Source organism: Lissotriton helveticus, chromosome 3_1 (genome assembly GCF_964261635.1).
Source record: "Lissotriton helveticus chromosome 3_1, aLisHel1.1, whole genome shotgun sequence".
Classification (NCBI taxonomy): domain Eukaryota; kingdom Metazoa; phylum Chordata; class Amphibia; order Caudata; family Salamandridae; genus Lissotriton; species Lissotriton helveticus.
In genome coordinates, this window is record NC_136061.1 from 1139674564 (window position 1) to 1139695276 (window position 20713).

The 20713-nt window shown below is 44.8% G+C and overlaps 1 protein-coding gene across 2 annotated transcripts in view; it reads right to left on the reverse strand.

Moving 5' to 3' along the window:
• Positions 1–20713, reverse strand: part of RIF1 (replication timing regulatory factor 1) — a 357947-nt gene that overhangs the window by 56376 nt on the left and 280858 nt on the right. For both annotated transcript variants that reach the window (XM_078681750.1, XM_078681748.1), the window contains exon 30: positions 17532–17681. In XM_078681750.1, coding sequence (XP_078537876.1) covers positions 17532–17681 — 150 coding nt within the window. The remainder of the gene's footprint in view (positions 1–17531; positions 17682–20713) is intronic.

Genomic DNA, 20713 nt, shown 5'->3' on the forward strand with positions numbered 1-20713 from the left:
ACCTGGAAAACTGATTTTGTACTGTTATAGCCCCAGAGGGACGCACATCCTTTTCTACTCTGGAGAGGGCACATAGGGTCCCGGTGAAGCCACTGGCCGTGGGACGCCCGTCGAGGCCGGTGGAGGCTACACTGCTTTATTTCCGCGTCTAATTACCCCCGGGAAACTGCGAAATCCCTTCACAGTTTCCCGGTGGAATTAGATGCACAGTCCCCCCCCCACTGATTGTGAGAACACCAAACGGCGTGATTAAATAGCAAATTTCTTTTCTATCAAAGTCTACAATATCTATACGACCTTTCTGCAAAATAATCTGGTTAAAGATTTTGCACTTTTCAAACAGCAAGTCATGCTGATGTTTCCCTCTCTGATCCCATCCTCCCTGCAGGGATTTCTAAGGCAACTTATATCAGGCTCCCAGGCAGACCCAAGAAACAAATCAAGAGTTTCGGTGTCTGGTTTGGCTGTAATTCGGATTTTAAAGGTTAAGCACGTAAAGTTGCTGCCAACTGCTACGGAATTCTCAGGCTGATAAGGAAGATTCTCCCCCTTCTTCCTTTTGACGCCAGACGTATATTGGTCCCGTCACTTGTACTGTCCCGGCTGGACTATGCAAATGCTGTCTATTTGGGTGTGCCACAAGGAACTATTAAGATACTGCAGATTGTCCAGAAATGTGCAGCCCGCCTCTTAATGAATACTCCTAAATGCAATTCAGCCAAACCGGCGCTTAGTCTGCTGCACTGGCTCACTACCCAGGAAAGAATTAGGTTCAAGGCAATGTGCATTGTTCATAAGTCTATTTCTGCGAAGGGCCCTCCATTGTTTCAATCAATGGTGCAATTATATCGCACCAATAGGACTCTGAGATCCAATAACAAACGACTACTCGCAGTTCCTATGATCAAGCAGTCACGTACTGGAGATAAGCAGTTCTCTTATAACGCAGCCAAGTTTTGGAACCAGCTACCAGACCATATAAGTCTGGAATCTGGTTATCTGAAATTGAGGAAGCAGCTGGAAACTTTTCTGTGATCAGTTTGCGTTTTAAGGTGTCACATGAAGCGTTGGGATGCCCTTGGGTAGCCATGCGCTGTTTAAGTGCGTACTCATCCGTCCACTCCTTCATTCATTCACTCATTTCTGCGACCGTGAATTGTTACTGCAAAGAGCGAGAATGGGGGGGCCTTCATTGTGGACAATGCAAAAGTAACGTTGTTCCCATGTATGAAGGAGGTGCAGCGCAAACTGCCTCCTATCTGGCAGTGAAAAAGGCGCTGAGAGAGGAGGGCCTTCAGTATTCTTTGATGTTCCTGGCGAAACTGCGAATCATCCTGGATGGCACCACCCACTACATTGACTCCCCTACCGAAGCGTGGGACTGGCTGGAGACTTACAGAAAGGAGGCGCCGAGCAACAGACACCCGGAGGGCTCGCAGGACAGTAATTCGAGCAGGCAGAGGGCCCCACGCAGGCAAACCCGAAAGAGAACCCAGACAAAGCCCACAGACACTCAAACGGCGTGGGAGAGGGCGGAGGCACTACAAGCAGTGGTGGAACTGGCGCAAGGTCGTACCACTGCGTCAACTGAAGCTGGCACCACAGGGGACTCAGAGGGTAATGATTCGGACACTTCGCTGGGTAGTGGAGGACGCATGCTGGAAGTGACTTCACAAATGACTGTTTGCCTAATTTGATGGGAGGGGGACCAGTTCAGGGCGAGGTCTGTGTTTTTGCAGTCGAGGAGATGTTGAGTTAGAGATGCTTGTTTTCTGCGAGGGGGCTGCTGCATACGAGAAAAGGGGATCCAGGTTAGCAGAGTTCCCCAGCCCCTCTGTAGCAGACAGGGGACTATGTGTGTTCTTTTCTTAAGGTTTGGATGGGAAGTAGTTTCAGAGTAGCTGTCCTGGGGATGGGGAGTTGAGGAAGTTTTTTTATTGTTAGGGGGTTCTGGGACCAGGCATGCCGCTGAAAAAGCTTTTGGAGCCGCTCAGGTAGCACGGTCATTAATAACCTGAAGTGTTTATCATGGAATGTGCGGGGTATGCACTCCATGAAGCGCCGTCAAAAGTTGCATGCTTATTTGGTGCGGAGGGGAGTACAGATTGCATTCCTACAGGAGACACATTTACAGGAGCGCAAAGGAGTATTATTGGTTAATTAAGGCTAGGGTTTGCTTAAGTGAAGGGCTGAAAGGATTATTCTGTTTGGACTTGGGGTTTCTTTAATTATGTAATTTTTGTACTTTTGAATGTCCCATTAGAAATATTACAAGGAGGGGCGCGAAGGGGGCTCATTCTAGAGTATGGGCCTGAATGATTACATGGGCACTTGAGTTTTATATTGCCAAGAACTGATATGTGCCTAATACCTGTATGTGAAAAACCAATAGAATGTTTTAAAAAAAATTGTGGGGTTATTCAGTGGAGATTTGAAAGCGTGTATGTGTGGAATTTAAAAAATGTATAGTTAAGTAATACAATACCTACTTGTCCATGGGACAGGTTCCTTCATACATCTACTTCTCCTGTTAAAAAAAATCCACTTGCCCCTTTGGTGGCACGTAGTGCGGCGATAAATAATGGCAGCAATTTCATTATATAAGAGCTCTGATAAGTCTCTCCGATTATGCCAGGGCTCATACTATAGTAGGGTCTGAATTCAAGCAATTCCCGCTTTGTGCCACCTCTCCACAGATCTGCATACTCTGTGCTGGAGGTAGCACTAAGCAATAGTTCCAGGGCTAGAAAGAGGTTTGGCATCTGTGAAAGCCTACTTACTTGCACTTTTTAGGGGTTTTCTCCTGTTCTTCTCTGATATTTTCCCATACTCAGAAAAGTTACAAATGTACTCCTGACCAGGCCAAAAATAAAACTTATTACACAGTTGGGAAAAAAGTGTTTGGTGGGAAAGTTAACAAATGCTCAACAGATTTACACATGAGCAAATCTACACATGCATATTTGTTCATGCTAAAATGCAGTTTACAAATATTTTCTAGCAGTAGGATTTCCTGGCCTACTTCCGTAAATTATTGTGAAGATATGAAAGTGGTAAATCTGCCCTAATGCTCAGGCATACATCACAGGTGTACTTTTGTGGCTTTATTTAAGAATTGCGCCCCTAATTAGGTCTTTAGCTAACCAAGACATTTTGTTTTTATTAAAATTCTGTCTCTCCATCTATTGACAGGCTTCACTGTAACAGCATCCTGCTCATTCACAAGGAGCGTATCGGCACAAAGTAGATTTGTTCCGTGCCAAAGACTACAGTTGCAATGTATACTTTGAGACCAAAAAATACTATTCTTTTTTACCAATGTTTGGTATAATGGGGAGGGCTTGGCAGCTCCCACAATAATCGTTTTAGAAAAACCATGCCAAAACAAGACACGTTGACAGAATCTAAAGGAGAACCACCAATGTCAAAGCTATTGGCTTTGCCAATTATTACTTATTTTCATGTTTCCCATAATCCTGTTTAACCCCACGTGACGGTGGGCGTGTGTGGAGGCCTGCCAGGGCTGTCCGACCCCCACCCACTGATTAGAATGCCCGCACCGCGGCATAATTCGCGCTGCGGTCAACGGGTTAAACTAGTTGCACTGATTTTCCATTATTAAAATATCTGGGAATACTAGCATGGGGTTTGGGGGAAGAGCAACTTGTCCTGTGGCACAAAAGTCTTGAGGCATTGCGTGACGTAAAAATGCCTATTTCATCGTATCTCACTTTACCTTGAGGACTGCTGCCTTGACAAGCGTCTGGAGGTTGCTGTAATCTAATTATACTTATTAATGACTAATTAACTGATACATGAGCAGGTAGCTCTACATGGAAGGTATTTCTCCTTCTAAACTATTTTTGTCTGTGTCTGCCAAACCACCACTAGAGAGGCCACGTTGGAAGGAAGCTTTTGATTCCTATCTTGATGCTATGGATGGGGACACTTTCAATGATAACAAAAATGCCATACTGGTTCATAACAAGCTCTGAAGGAAGATCAATTTTAAAAACATTACCATTGGTTGAAATAGGAATTTCTTCTCAGCAGGAAGCATCAACTTATCGCATAGCTTAGAATTCTACGATTTTACAAGCACTTTACAAACATTTTGCTAATCAGAAATGTAGTACTAAAAAGACAAATTCCTAATAAGATCTCAACAACCGGAGGATTCTATCGCTTTTGTTTGAGCTTTCAGAACAAGACAATTACCTGTAATTGAGACATGAAGTTCTTTGTGGTCAGCTGATTGAAAGAACATCCAATAAATTGATCCAACAACCATTTATTTTCACCCAAGAGCTGCCCTGCATTAACTCAAGTATGTTTCAAGTGCAACAAAAAAGGTCACTGTGTTGTGTTTCACAGAGTAAGAGAACAGTGGAGATTTTGTTGCAGTTATCCCCCCACTTTTTGGCAACTAGATGCTGATTTTCGACTAGGTGAACGGAGGCCTGCGAATCAAACCTCAGTGCCAGTGCTCCTTCCCTAAAACACAGAAAAGTCTAATTGGGCTACAATAGGCTAAGGTCTTTACCACCCCTGTAAGGCTCAAGTAAATCGTACTCGAGGTGCCTAGGGCAGGGGTACTAAAGAGTACCCAAGGGCTGCAGCAAATCGTATGCCATTCTAAGAGACCCACATACAAATTGCACACAGACTGCAATGAGGCTGCATGACATGGTGCAAACCATAAACTTTACACTCCTGTGTGCAATGCCTAAGTCACTGCATCGAATACCCAAGTCTCCTCTACAGCAGGCCTTTGGGCCTTAAGGCAGGGTGCATTATATTTGATCTGAGAGCAGATATGCCCCTGTGATGTCTAGTTCTATAGCTAGATATTGCAAGTGAGTAGGGAAGCCATCCTAAGGTATGTATTGGGCACTGGTCAAAATGAGCTTCACATCTACATAATTGCTTCACTGAAACCTATGGTGTTTGCTATCAAACAATTCACATTAATAAACCCACACTGATTAAAAAGGATGGACTTAATACATGCACCCAGTGGGTACCTTAGAGATACACCCTGAAACCTACTAGCCTTCTACTGTCCTGAATGGTCCTGTCCAGTCTCCCACTAGACTAGTTTGACTGCCAGGCACGAGAGACCACGCTCTCAGAAGGTCAGAAACAATGCCTGCTCTAGAGAAAGGGGTTATCACCTCCAGGAAGGCAGGTAAATCATGTATGTGGTGGAATTAGAACTTTGGGACAGGGTAATACTCACTCTTTAAAATGACCCCAGGAGTAAGTAGCCCATTGACTACCCAAACACCAGTGAACCCCCCTAAATTGATCTAGGGGACCCAGTGATACCAGGACTTCAAATTTCAACAGACACAAAAGGAATGGACAAAGAAAACTGTTGACCCGAAAAACGTTAAGCACGGTTGACTTAGCGCTGACCCTGCCGGCTGCACCAGACACTCCCTACCACTGTGCAGATTCCAAGAAACTGAGAGGGCTGCCAGTGCATCACCATTTGACAAAGAAACCGCCTTTTAGTACAGGAGCTACTCCCCTTGAGTCGCAGGTACCAAAAAAGCAAGGCCCAGTACACCAATCAGTCGCCTACGGGGACTACCGATGGGGCAGCCGCCCAGTAAGAGGTAGCCGTGCTCCTACAGGTCAGATCTATCCTCCCTCTAAGTGTGAAGACGCCAGGACCAACCGGAGCTACACAACATCAATACCTGGGGTAACCAAAGCTTGTGTCCACACCGGACACAATCATAAAGGAAAACCAACCTGCACGTCGAGGGTCTTCAGTGACAGGGGATACCCACGACAAGAGGACAAGAGTGACCGAGCTGAGATATTGGGCACCCTTCTACAGAAACCAAAGACAAAAAGTGAGTCTTCAACCACTGCCACCCGGCGCCTTAATGTACCTATGCACCTGCGCTTTTCAACCAGAGTCCAAGGGAGGTGACAGTGCCAATAGGTCCCCAGAACCACAGGTACTAAGCCCATCCTTGGGTTTGCCAAGAATGGTGTTTAAGTCGCCACTTTCAGCTACTTTCCGCAGGTCCCCTCCAACCGTGAAGAACTCAGCACAAAATCAGACACCAAAAGACGTCACTGTACCAAGCTTGAGGAGAAGTGGACCAGAAGTGTCCCTACGCACCTGAAGATCTCTAGGGTCGAGCCTCCATGCGTTTCCCCCGACTTATCATCCAGTCCCAGTTTGTAGCCTCTTTCCGACCAGACCGTTAACCATTAAAGTGAATAGGACACCCGACGCTGTGGAGAACCTTTGCACCCGGACACTCCAGAGCTTCCCGAGGTGACCTGCTGGTGTGGCCTTGGACTTTGCCATGTACTCACCTTAAGATCTGAAGAACAGACCCGTAAGTCACTGCTAAGTGCCCAAATGAAATACATGTTTTTCTTCTATTGGATAACATTACCGATCTAGAAATTGCATTGAGTCAACTTTTGAAACTTATTAAAATTTGTAACTATAAAAACTACTCATCGGATTTTTAAGATCATGGTATCTAAATTCACATTAAAGTATGTGTTATTTTTATAAATTGGTGTTGATTTCTTTGAGTGTGTATCACTTGCTGCCTCTGTGTGTGCAATAAATGCTTGGCACTACCTTCGGATATGCATAACTGCTCCCACACACTACCACAAAAGAGCATTTGTGGAGCCATATGTCCCTCTGTAATTCCTTCGGGTTTTGCCTGGATTCTTTACAGTGTGTAGCTTTTTGGTCACCTATATGAAGAGCCAGCTTTCTACAAAAAGACAGTAATGTTGTACTTAATGTAACGAGTTTTGGGGTGAGAAAATGATTCCGATGTCAATATTGCTGAAAGTAGTGTTGGTGATATTGCATACAATATTAGGAGAAAACCTGCAACGTGCGAGATGTGTTTAAATGGTATCACAGTCCAAGTAATGGCAGATTCTGGATCTCCTTTTACTATCACTGGGTCAGAAGCATTCAAGAAAGTTCAACCTACCGACTTGAGAACATCTGTAAAGATTTTTGAATGTGGAGGGGCGATAATTGATCGAGTGGGTGAATGTGAAGACAGCTGGAATTTGAAAGTAAAACAAAACTCTAATTTACGTAGTCAAGTAGGAGTCGAATTTGCTAGGGTGCGACAACCAGAGAGAACTGCATACAATTCAAGACCCGAACCATTCGGATAGTTATATCCAAGTCCCGGTTAGTTAGTGACAGGTGTGAGAACTGCAGGAATGAGTCTTCCTCTTGTGAATTTTGGGCTAGTTGCTTTCCTGAAGTTTTAAATAAAAAATATGGGCAAGTTGAGTGGATTTCAGCTTAACATTGTTTTGAAGAGTGTTGCCAGACCTGTGGTTCATAAAGTTCACAAGGCACTGAATTTGACCGATTTGAACCTACAGAAGGTTCTGAATGGTTGTCTTCAGTTGTCTTGGCACGCAAAAGTGATCACACTTTGAGACTGTCTGGCTTTATGCGATTTGAACCACAACATCTGGGTTGATCATGAACCTTTACCCAATATGAATGAGATGTTGTGCACCTTAAAGGATGAAGTAGTATTTACCCCACTTGATAGGTCTGTGGCATATCATTGTCTGAGGATCTAAACAGCTCACCGCATCACATTTTCCAAGGTCATAGTGGGGTGCGTTATTTCCAGGATGATATTCCTGTGTTCGGAGGTAATCTGAGAAAACACTGAATGTCTCACTAAAGTATTATCTATGCTAAGAGCTTGTGAGCTGATAAGTGTAGATTTGAGACAGTTGGTGTGGATTACCTTGAACACATTAGTGCCAAGGATTTGGTAGCGAAAGTGAAAATCTTAAAGGCCATCAAAGAAGGCCCATGTCCCAAGAACAAGAAGCAACTCAAGTCTTATTTGGGTTCAGTGGAATATTATTCCAAGTTTTTTCCTCATTTTGATCAAAAGACTGCACCCTTTAAGTAATTTACTTTAAATCGGAAGTGTATATGACTGGCATAAAGAAGGCCAGTGGGCATTATACATCATCAAGTCAGATAGTATAGGCTCTCTGCCCTTGAAACCTTTTGACCTTTAGGATTACAATAACATTATCACGGATGCCATTAATGATGGTCTGGGTGCTATGTTGTTACAAAAGATAATAGATGTCAGGGAAGAGAATGGTAGGGAAGCATGTGCTTCTAGAGCATTCAGCCGATCAAAATTCACGTATTCAGCCACTGAAAAGGAAAAATGGTCATGTGGCGGGGTAATTAGCATTTTAAGACCTCTGTATGGGGTGCTCCACTTATTTTATGCAAAACTTTCGAGGACTTATTTAGTACTATAGATGGTGGTAGAGCAACGCCTAGGGATGCCAAATGGCAATATCGTTTGCTAGAGTTTTATTATTGAGTGGAGTATGTCCCAGATGAAAGGAATGTGTTCAATTATCCGTCCAGAATGCCACTGGGGAAATTACCGGATCTCCAAAAACATGTTGAAGTTGCCTTGTATAGCCAAATAGTCAGAGCGGTGGTTCTAGTGAAGTGTGGCATATACAGTCCTCTGTTGGATAAAGCTAGCAAGGGCATTGATTATGTTACATTTTCGAAAGCAAGAAAAGAGTGATAGTAAGTAGCTGCCAGTCTACTCTACTTGCTGTCTGGTTACCGGTCATCTTTTGGGTTGTGCTGAATACCTTATTTTATTTCTGGCGATTCTGCTCTGTTGTGGTCGGAACCTACTACTTTTAGAGGTTCCATCTGAGGTCAATATAAGTCTTGATCCAGTCCTAAGATTTCGGCGGATCAAAGAAAACATCCATCTTGTTGTCTGCAATGGTTTTTATTTTGGTCAGACATGTGAGGCTAAACTTTGCCCTTTGCTCTTCTCTTGACTGCGATTAAAGAAGCCCTTTGGTGTTGGACTAAGGAATAAAGTCCGGAACATAAAGACTTTACCACTGCAGACATTAGTCTGGCCTTTCTACATGCCTTCTGGATCAGTTAAGTCTGGTCCCGCCAGTACAATAATCTCATTACAACTGGGGGGCAGGCGGTGTCCGATGCACCAGCGCACAGTGGACCCTCTTCAGTGCATGGAGGTTTGATAATCCCTCCGAGGCCACCCTTGGCACTATCCACTGTTCAAGAAAGGCGATCATGTTAACCCTTCCAATCTTCTGGCAGACAAATCACAGACGTAATTTCTCCTAGAGCGGACTTCGGAGTACTCAACTCTACGATTGAGACATCTAACCTGATCGGTTAGCTCCTGCACTTGTTTCTGTAGCTCATCTGATAGGTCTCATTTCAATTACCATGCTCTCTGTCCTGCCAATGCATTCTGCCATTTTCCTGTGCTCATCTCTGAAAAAGGTCCGGTCCATTTTTTGTTCCAGTGTATCCTGGTGGTTGTTATAACGTATCTAATAGAGATTTCAATTTATTTGCATTCTCGCTTCCTGTAGGTGGGGAGTGAAGGACCATCACTGGAGATTGAGGAGTGATAGCAGGGCAGGACTATTTACTCTTTCCTTCTTCACGGGGCACCCAGAAGGGTAAGCCAACACTCTACTGATCCGCATTTCCTAGAGCCGCCTAATCCTCTGTACTTCTAGGGCAGCCCCAGTGGAACAGTATCACCAGGAGTAGTCTCTAATCCCAGTCAGTGTCGCTGCTCCTCTCACCTCTCCCCTTTCCCTGACGAGCCCCACAGTCCTTTGCTGGGCAGGCATCTCCGTCACGCTGCTCCATGCCCTGCTACTGGAAACACTTGTATGCCTCAGATCAGGGCAGCACATGCACTCGCTGTGCAGCTGCTTCTCTCATTGCAGCAGGCTAACACACTGATTTAGCACCCAGGGCAGCTGCCTGCTGGGTCAGATTTTTTTAGACAAGTGGGAGCTGCAGAGTCAGATTCCTAAAGATCTAGAAGGTCGGCCCGAGAGCTCATGACACACGTCCTGCCCTATGAACTTCTGGTCACACCGCCAATCAATTACAGTACAGCTTATTTGGTACATGGAAACATTTTAAATTCTGGTTATATAGTCATTCATTTAGGAATTTAAAATTGTACATAATCATTAAAGTCCTTGAACATTAAAGAAAAAAAGAAAGCGGTTTCTATCAGGAAATACATTTAAAAGTGTATTTTTCTGCCAATCAGTGTGGGAAGGTTTTCAGTTTATGTACATTTAAAATTACTGTAGTTGAGAAGGTCCATTAACTAGCTTTTGATTTCCTAATACATCACTGTAACTTCTATTATTCCTATTTTACCATGTGCAAGGACTATCACTGAAGTATATTTACTGAAATATAAATTTTTGTGTCTCTCCCGCATTATGGGACTTTCTGATCATTAAAATGCAAGCTGGCAATGTTGCCGTACCAACCCATTTAATAGGCAGAACATTTTATTCTATGAAGATGGTGGTTAGTCACGGAGCATCCCAGCTAACCTATGGTCATTTGTTGATCTTAAACAACTGAAATCCGCATACCTGCAGAGGTCCCTATCGATCGAAACCCAGGACATATAATTTGGTTCAAGGACCGCAAGTTAGAATATTTTTTCCACTGGACAAGCAGGCCCAACCCGCTGCAGCACAAACCCTTTGGCCATTAGTTAGCAGAACCAGAGTGTGGATCTATGAAAAAGGATTACCTGCCAAGGCAAAATGTTTATCAATAATTGTAAGTTGTTCAAGCTTGTATAAATGATCTATTAATACAAAAGCTTTTACTACGAAGGGAAGAGCTCTAAGGAAATTCAGTGCACCGTGATCTTAGCTTCCAAAGCTCTGTTTGCTCCCTGTTTATATGCAAAACTTTTAAAAGCAAACTTGAGGATTTCTTTTAAAATAAAATCTAATAAAAAAAAATGCAACTTAACTTTGCTAGACTGTGCACATTTAAATAACACTTCTCTCAATCATCATTTAGTATAACATGTTAACTGCATTCTATTTTTATTTTTAAAGAGAGCTACCCAAGTTCATACCATAAGTAAATGTCCTTTCATTATTGCAGATTTACGACATTCAGGATTTCACAACTTTTTATAGGTCTGTAAACCGTACTTCGAACAAACGTTGGTAACGTCCATTTTTTCATGAGCAAAGATGCACATATTTTCTTAGGTTAACATCTACTGATCAATTGAAAATTATCTTTTCCTACACCCTTTTTAACAACTATGAAAACGTTTTACTCCTACGTTTATTAAGAGTAAATGTTCAAATTTTAGGCTGTGGGAAGAGGCTGGAGAAGAGTTGCTGGACAAATTACTTACCTTTAGTAACGCATTATCTGGTGGAGACAAGATCTACCCACATATTCCTCAACTTTGAGCTTTCAGGTATCAGTCTGGATCCAGAAGATTTATGATAGCAGTACCCCTGCGCGCTGGTAGGTGGTGTTCGGTTGACTCCGCGTGACTGTCAGCGCCGCGTTTGTCGTCGTGACGTCCATGTCGTCAATGTAACCACCGCTCCATCGTGCTGACGTCAGTACTTTCAAGGACTTTCCACGCAAGAAATGCCGAGCCATGAGGTGACTGACCATGGTGTGTTAAAAAGACAACTAGGGCCATGAAGGGGAACAACACTGACGCTAAAAACAATTCTGCAGTGCGGGGAGGATGGGTGGGTCAGTAAGGAATCTGCGGCTATATTATATCTCTACCAGATAAAAGGTTACCGAATGTGGGTAACTGGTCCATCTGATAGAGACGTCTAGTAGCAGATTCCTTACCTGTGAACAGATACCCAAGCAATAGCTTCCCCGGAGGTGGGGCTGCAGATAAGCTTTAAATAGAAAATCCTGAAAGGCAGAGCAGTCAAACAAGCCCACCCCGTGAACCGGAGAATCCAGGCTAGTGTCCGGCGAATGTGTGAAGACGTGGCCGCTTGGCAGATGCCAGCAATTGGGAAACCACGTGGAGCGCAGTGGTAGCTGCCTTCGCCCTATTAAAATGGGCCCTCAGGCGTTCAGGAGGTCGTTTCTTTGCTAGGGCGTAGCATTTTGATAAAGAGGATAACCCAGCGTGATAAAGTCCTCTTTTGAACAGCATACCCCTGCTTTACTCCCACATACCCTAGAGTTGCTCATCCACCTAGAACCCTTAGGTGTGATCAAGGTAGAACGATAACGCTCTTTTTGGGTAGAGATGCTCCTCTTCCTTAGAGGATGCGGACGTACATAGAAAATGGGCAGAGTAACAGACTGTCCTAGATGGAAGGGTGTTACATCCTTAGGCAGAAAAGATGTCCTAGTCCAGAGTACAACTCTGTCTGAAAAGAGTGTCAGGTAAGAAGGCTGCGATGACCGGGCCTGTAGTGCGCACACCCTCCTGGCATCGGTGATTGCCACCAAAAAGGCCGTTTTGATAGTGAGAAGCCGTAAAGGGCAGTTGCGCAGCGGGTCAAACTGAGCGCACATCAAACAGGTAAACACAGAGTTAAGGTCCTACTATAGCATAGTAAAAAGAGAACGGGGAAGGGGGAAACAAATCTCTGCTCAAGAGGGGATTTAAAAAGTTAAGGCCGATCTGGCAGCTGAAGAAAGGCAGATAGGGCTGAACAGTAGCCCTGTAGAGTGCCCTGAGCAGAGCTCTACTGGGCCAAGGAAAAAATAAACAGGTGCACATCTAATATAGAGAGGCAGATAAGGTGTCAATAGACCTTGCTGTATAATATTTGTGTTCCATCAGCAGGTGTATACAGACTTCGTGGATGGACACCTGTCTGCCAGGATAACTTTGCAGACTTCGACAGGAAGTTCAAAAGTTGTCAACTGTCGTCGCTCAATCTCCACGCAAGGAGGCAGAGAGTGGATAGGTTCGGGTGGAGAACCCCCCCTGCTGCTGCGACAGAAGATCCTCCCGAACGGACAGCCTGACCAGGATGCTCTGGATACCAGACCCTCCGTGCCCAGTCCGGAGCCACAAGAACTACTTGTGCTCTGTTGCTCCTGATCTTCTTGAGCACTTTGGGCAGGAGTGATATGGGCGGAAAAGCATACAAGAGGCCTGAGTTCCACTCACGATAAAGAGTCGCTGAGCGAGAGCCGCCTTGGAAACTTAAATGCACTAAACTGCTGACATCGCACATTTTCTTCGGAGGCAAACAGATCTAAGCAAGGCTCTCCCCCTGCTGAAAGAGTCCTTGCACCACGTCAGGATAGAGACGTCACTCATGATCCACAGGGTACCGTCGGCGGAGTTCGTCCGTTAAAGCATTCAAAGTACATCCAGATGTTGAACCACCAGTGAAATGCCCTGTGGTTCCAGCCAGGTCCAGAGACACAGGGTCTCTTGATGGAGGGTCCATGACCCCACACCGCCCTGTTTGTTGCAGTACCACATTGCAGTAGCATTGTCCGCGAACACCTGAACTAACCCTCCCATGATAGATGGTAAAAGGCTTTCCGTGCCAGTCGAATCACCCAAAGCTTCAACAGGTTTATATGGAGCCTGGCTTCTGCCAGAGTCCAGAGTCCTCTGATCTCCACCTCCCCCAGATGGCCACATCATCCCAGAAGAGACGCAAAGGTCACTACAATGAGATCTGGGAGGGTAAGGGAGAGGGGTATGCCTCTGACCCAATCGCGGTTTGTCAGCCACCAGCGCAGGTACTACGTTGTGCCCTCCAATATCTGAACTAGGTCTGTGATTCTTCGCCGATGCTGTGCCCACTGGAACTTCAGGTCCAACTACAGAGCCCAAATGTTTCATCTGGCATGGTCCACTAGCAGGATGCAGGAGTCCAGGAGGCCCAACAGCCTCGGTCATTCTTACCTAAATCCAGGATAGAGGCTGAAATATCGGTATCATAGTTTGAATATCGTGGACTCCTCACTCTGGAGGATAAGCCCAAAACTGTACAGCATCCAGAATTGCTCCTATGAAAAGAAGCGTCCGAGAGGGAGTCAGGTGTGACTTCGGCATGTTGATAGTGAACCCCAGAGAGCAGGAGGAACACCGTAGACTGGAGATGGGAGACTACTGCTTGGGACGAGCCCGCCTTCACCAACCAGACGTCGAGATAGGGGGAAGACTGAACCTCTGATCTTCGTAGAAGGGCTGTGACCACCTCCATCACCTTTATTAACACCAGAGAGGCACTGGGAAGGCCAAAAGGGGGCACTGCAAACTGAAAGTGCCCGTGGCTCACAGTCAACCGCAGGTAGAGATGATGGGCAGGCAGGACTGGAATATGGAAATAGATCTCCTGCAAGTCCAACGCTACCATTCAATCTCCCGGATCCAGAGCAGACAGGACCTGAGCAAGGGTGAGCATCTTTAACTTATTCGTGAGGAAGTAGTTGAGGGCTTTGAGGTGAAGAATAGGAGCCTCTGTCCTTTTGAACCATAAAATAAAAGGAACCACCACAGCTTATTTCTGGCCCGGGAATCCTCTATATAGCTGCCTTGGCCAAGAGCATCTGGACTTCCTCATGGAGTAGGGCAAGGTGATCCTCTGTCAGCCAATTGTATGTTGGAGACATGGATGGAGGGGTCGACTCGAAGGGGAGGGAGTAGCTCCTTCAGACTATTTGCAACACCCACCTCTTGGTAGCCAAGTTAGGGGGAGACAGAATGCCAGAATCTAATGAGGTCTAGGCCGCTGGAATCAACCCGTTCCACATAAGAGTCCAGATCTTGAGGTCGCAGGATTTCTAAAGGATCTTGCTGCCCCTCCCAATCCTCATCTTTGATTCCTGAATAGGGCAAATTGAACAGCATGGAGGCGCACGGCTCCGGTCTCTGCGTTGGTGGCCCCCCGATCAGCTCCTTGTCGTCCGGAATGACGATTGGGGAGGCACCACCGGTGGGCGTCGGCGTCGTTGAAGACCTCTGCGTCGGACGTGGAGTGGTGCTAGGACCTTCCACTTGACCGAGACTGGGACCAGGAACAAGATCGATGAGGTGACCTCCATGGCGCCATACGCCTGGCCCCCATCGGCTTTAGGGACCGTTCCCTCCAACCCTTTGGCGCCATTGCCCAGCAGCTGGTGCACGACTTACTGTCCTGGTCACACTTCAAGCACCAGAGATATACTAGGTGGGGGTCGTGACAGACATGGCACGGTGACCGGCGCAGCACAGCTTGAAACCCAAGGTCTTCTTGCTAGACATACCAAACACAACAAAAGGAGGGGACAAAACGGTTATTTTTTTTAAAGTGCCGAAAAATGACAAACGGTAGCGAACTTTGACAGATCTGCAATGGCTAGTGTAGAAAGAAAAAAGTGACGTCTGCGTGATGAAGTGGCAGTTATATTGACGACGCGTACGTCATGATGACTAACATGATGCAGATGTCACACGGAGTCAACTGACACCACCTACGGTGGGCAGGGGCACTGCTATCAAAAGTTTTCCGGGTCCAGCCTGAATCCTGGAAGTTCAAAGGTAAGGAATCTGCGGCTAGGAGTCTATCAGATATTCAATACAAACGTTCACTCCAATCCACATCTGAAAACCTGTCTGGCCAGGAGGGAGTGGGGGTGAGGGGGGAATCCTAAAATAAAGTGATGTAGTTTATTGCACCGGATTCAGAATAAAAAAATAAATAGTTGACAATGTGTCATGATCTTTGTTCTTTATCAAATGCAGGCAGATTACAGGGACAAGCACACAATTCTACATTTCAGCATTTCTGGAAGTCTATCACCCTACAATACCCCCCGCTTCATATCCCCTGCTTCAGTCTAGCGGTAGCAGTCACAACTGCAATCAGACAACACTATACTTTTTAACCTGCAATACCTAACCAGGAAGCCATAATACCCAGATGCACAATGTGCATTGTCATCAAAAGCATGATATGTTCTTTCATCTGGTCTTTAAGTTCAGAGAACGCATGTACTATTGCCCAAAGGGAAACACATGTGGCAGTAAACTTTGTCCAGAATAATTAGGCAGTTTTCAAACAAGACAGCAAGAACGGCGATGGGTTGAAATGCTTAATGTTAGCCCCGGGTAATGACTCTGGGTAGATTGTAAGGGATTCATTGTCTGCCCCACATTGTAGAATTAAAGTCTGAACTCAATCTTGTGAAAGTCAATCTAGGACTAGCCCCAGAATGAAAATCCTACTCATACTGCTAAGTCTCAAAAGCATGCCCAACATTTGTCTATCTGTTACAACTTGCACGTTTACGGTTTACAATCCATCTTTGGGAACAAACAAATCAATTAACAAGTCATGGTGTTGATACAAATAATTTAATCTGACACTACAGTTAGGCACTTTCTTAAATACAATTTGAACAGACAATCACCAATGGGAGAATCTAAACTTTTCTGCGTTCCCTCTAACAAGAGCAGAGGTAAATAGGGCTCTGCAAACTGTCTGCTCATTACAATCAGATATAATGAAGTGAGATAGACCTTTTGAATGATGAACCAATTTAAATCTGCTTTTCTAACTTCATTATCATTCTTGCTATTAATATCAGCCTATGCTTTTTTCGGATTTAAAATACCATAAAATTGGTCTTTGTCCATCTTTCTTTAAAGGTGAGCACCTCTTACACCATTCATCCTCATTCTTAAATCTTTACTATTTAAATCTAGACAATGGACTAATACAAATATCTATGGTGCTGAAAAACAAATTGAATGACATGCTCATTCTACTCAACTCCAGCACAATGACCACTGGAATAAAGTAATCCGCCTACCTACTAATGAAAGTTCTTCTGCTGCCAAAAACTTAAATCTGGGCGTGTGCACTACTGTTTCAAAGAGTCACAAGATGATTCAGAGTACACCATTATATGGTGCTTTCAATATCAGTCTGACACTTTAGTCAGGCTAATCTAGGTTATCATCTCTTAAAAGTTTTTTGTATTATTTCCTTTTTCAGGAGTGCCAGTTTAATTCAGATAGTTTATAAGAAATAACCAAAAGAAACAACTCTTAATAAACTAATTCCATAGTTTGTGCCTCTTGGCTTTTCTAGTTCAGTAGTCTTGGATCTGAATTAATAATTGCAAGGTCACTGGGCAGGAAAATAGGGAAAAGAAGAAAATAAGGAGTCACAATGTTCATATATGAGTGATCCTAATATATCTCTGCCATCTAACAGTCACATTCAAAATAGTGCAATAATGCCACTTCTTTGCGTCACTGCATACAATGCTAGTAGTTAAAACAACCTCAGCTGCTTCTGAACTACAACTCCTAACTCCTCTTCACTAAAGAATATTCCAACCTAGATATCTTTAAAAAATTTCTACCCCAAGAAAAAAAATGTTCCAAGGAAGCAATCGGAGCAAGTGTCCTAAAGTTTTCAATTAGAAAAAGGAAATCTGAACTACCTGGACTGGAACTGCTGCTGAATCTAAACTGCTGGCATTCTAGCCTGAAGGGGGGAAAAGGGGGCCAGGGGTGGTAGGAAATGACAATATTGACTATAAAAGATTCAATACCACAGAACTGCATTTGTCAGATTTCTATAGTAATCAAATATATCAAGAAATTAATCATTCATGCTCAACACCTCGGAGATTCTGGTTAGCAAAAAGAAATTGAAACTGTGCATTCTCTTACCTTACACTGAACATTGGATGATATTTTAAGTGCTCTAGCGGTTGGGGAGCTAGCGGTTGATGAAAGGCATCGAACAACAGGACTTCGCCTATCAATGTCATCTGCCATTTCTTCTTTGTAAATCGGGTCCGCAAAAGAAACTCTGCGCATCTGTTATGAATGACAAGGATTATTTACAAATGGGTTTGCTAATTCTCATTTGCGCTGCAGACTGGCACTAGAATGCTGCACAAGAGCAACAATGAAAATGCAATAAAGTAAAATATAGTCACTTATCTTCGGTACTTTGTGGATACTCCATTTACCTGCACGCTCCTCACTTCTTGAATACCTCCAGGTGGCAGACTGGACCCTAAAACTTTGTAATAGCGACCCAGTCTAGCCTACAGAAAACCCGATGACGTGACAGCAGAGTCGTAGAAGGCACTGCCCCGGAGCACTGATGACAAATGTACCTGGATGTTGCATTACAACTTCTCTGAATGGGGAGCCCGGCAGGATCAGTGAGGAATTTACAGGTAGCTAGAATCTTCTACTGAAATATAGTTACCAAAGATAAGTAGCTTATTCACCTCCTATATCAATATGCAAGCAGTACCCCAAGGTTGTGGGGTTTGAGAGGAAGTCCGGTAACATAAATCTTCCAAAATGGCCATCCCTGTGGCTTCAGAGTCAAGGCAATAATGGCTTGCAAAGGTGTGGTCCAAAGCCCATGCTGAAGCCCAGCACATATCCAGGACAGAAATACCTCTGGACAATGAAGAGGTCTTCATCCTGGTAAAATGGGATCAACGCCCTCAGGAAGCTCTTTGAGTGTAGCAGATTTTGTTGCACAGCACACTCCAGCTGAAGAGGGTGTGCTTTAGTTTTTAGAAGCAATCTCAAAACCTTTCTGTTCGATACTTTTTATGGCCATGTAATTTTCACTTTTCTGTATCGCTTATGTGCTGTCCACCAGCGCCGGGAAACCTCTGCGGAGGTAGCGGTGTGCTTTAAAAACTTCATGAGATGAAAAGATATTTTCAAATAGTCTTGTATTTCTTGGAACCAGCCGAAGAAAAGCTAATGATCAATCCAGTATGCTCACATCCTGCTAATGAAACAACTGAGCCCCCCCTGAGAGGATCTGGGTGAGTCTCACCTGCTCTTTGTTGGGGTGAGGTTGTAGAATGTCAGTAGATTTCCAAGAACCAGTTTGCATAGAAAATAAACCCAACAATCAAAGCCTGCAGGTCGCCAACATGCTGGGCTGAAATAATGGTGATCAAGAACAGTTTTAAATGTACCACATAGATCAACTGCAAATAGGCTCAAGCTGTGAAGTCATCAAAAATGTGAGCACCAAGTTCCAAAAAGGCATAAAGGGAGAAGGAAAAAAACAAGTGGATCAGGCTCCTTCAGAAAACACGCAAGCATTGGAAACCTAAATACGGACAGTGATCTGTTAAACACAGAAAAGTCAAAATGGCCAACAACTAGCCCTTAACCAATTTTGATGAACACTTAGAATAGACACATTTGGCACACCCAACGCCTCAGTACTGCAGCAGGCAGATCAAAAGGCATTCAAGGTGGCCTGTTCAACCTCCAGGCATGAAGATGAAATCTTGGATGCCGAACGTGTCCCTTCCACTGTGAGAGAAGGTCTGTCTGGAGCAGAAGAAGAGGGCACAGTGACAGGCACAGGCGATCACAGTACCAGATACTCAGCAGCCAGTAAAGCACGATCATAATCTGCACACTCTCCTAGCGCAGCTTACTAACAAAAAGGAATCATTAACAGGAGGGACTGTGCAGTGATTATTAAGTCCCACCTCAGGCAGAATCCATCGCCCGTGGCTCCTTGCAGGATAACCAACTCTGGACAGTACTTGGTCTCATTGGTGGAAAAAGGTCCACTGGATGAAGGCACTATAGGGTACTTGGTCTCCTGTGCTGACAGAAGGTCCCCCGGTGAAGCGCACTAAAGAGCAGAGGGGGCTAGTAAGATGGCACCAAGTTTGATAATTGACCCGCAATTCAAAGAAACCTTCCAGATGGTTAACAACCAACCAAACATTGCAAGTTTGAGCCTAAGACACAAACTCAGTTCCTCCTGCCAGAGGAGACCTGAGCACACATCACCCAGCGTGTTTGCATCACCATCACAGCAGAGTTTCCGGTCAGGACCCGACTAACTACAGATGAGAGCAAGAACTCCTTGAGGACCAGACATCGCACAAAGCCTGAACTTTTTCATGTGAGACTTCTGATTTAAAGGAGACCAGAGGTCCGTACTATGGCCACTGCTGGCAGAGGTACTAATAGCTCTCCTGCATGTTCCTGCAGACTTCAAAGAAATCAAAATGCTGTCTGGGAGGACCATCCAGTGCTCGGCCCATTGGAAGCAATTACAACTGATGTGCATGTATGTACCACAGAGCACGAGGCACCAGCATGATGGACAAGGCAAGGCAGCTTACAATGCGCAGGACTGTCCGGGCCAGAAGAGCTTGGTCCTGAAACATCTGGGCCATAGCCTGAATGTGATAAACCACTGGGGAGGTGGAAAAGCTTTGAGGGAGCCTGCGTCCAGCTCCGCTCGAATGAAAAGGAGATGCTTTGAGGGCAGGAAGTGCGACTTGAGGAGACTGATGGGACATCCACAGGTTAAAGAGCAGAAAGATTGTGGCCTGGAAATAGCGAACACCAGTTTAGGCAAACCCACCTTGAGCAGCCTCTGATGATCTTGTGATCACACCTCTAGAAGCATGCAGATGGGTGCAAACAAAGCAAGTGATATCAGTTGGTCAAGGTGGGGATTTGTAAGACTCCGTGAAATGTCTAGGACGGTTCCTGGAGCAGAGACTGAGTCATGGTGCCACTTGCTAGTGCAGAAGGGCTTTTGTAAAGTTTGCAGATTTACTGTGGGGCCTGGAGGGATACAAGAGGTGAGGAATTTGCAGGTAGAAGTAACCATCACAACATTAGTGGGTCTCGAAAACATACTACCAAGTGTGGTTGTAGAAAAATGTATTAAAAAAATAGGTTAATGAACTGATCTCTAGTACACGTTGAGGGAATACAGAGATACCCTGATCAGCGAAGATGTGGTGGACCCACAGGCATCATGTGTCTAGACTTGAGGTGCAAAAGTTAAGCCAAATGGCAGGATCGCAAAATAATGAGTGGAACTCCCAACA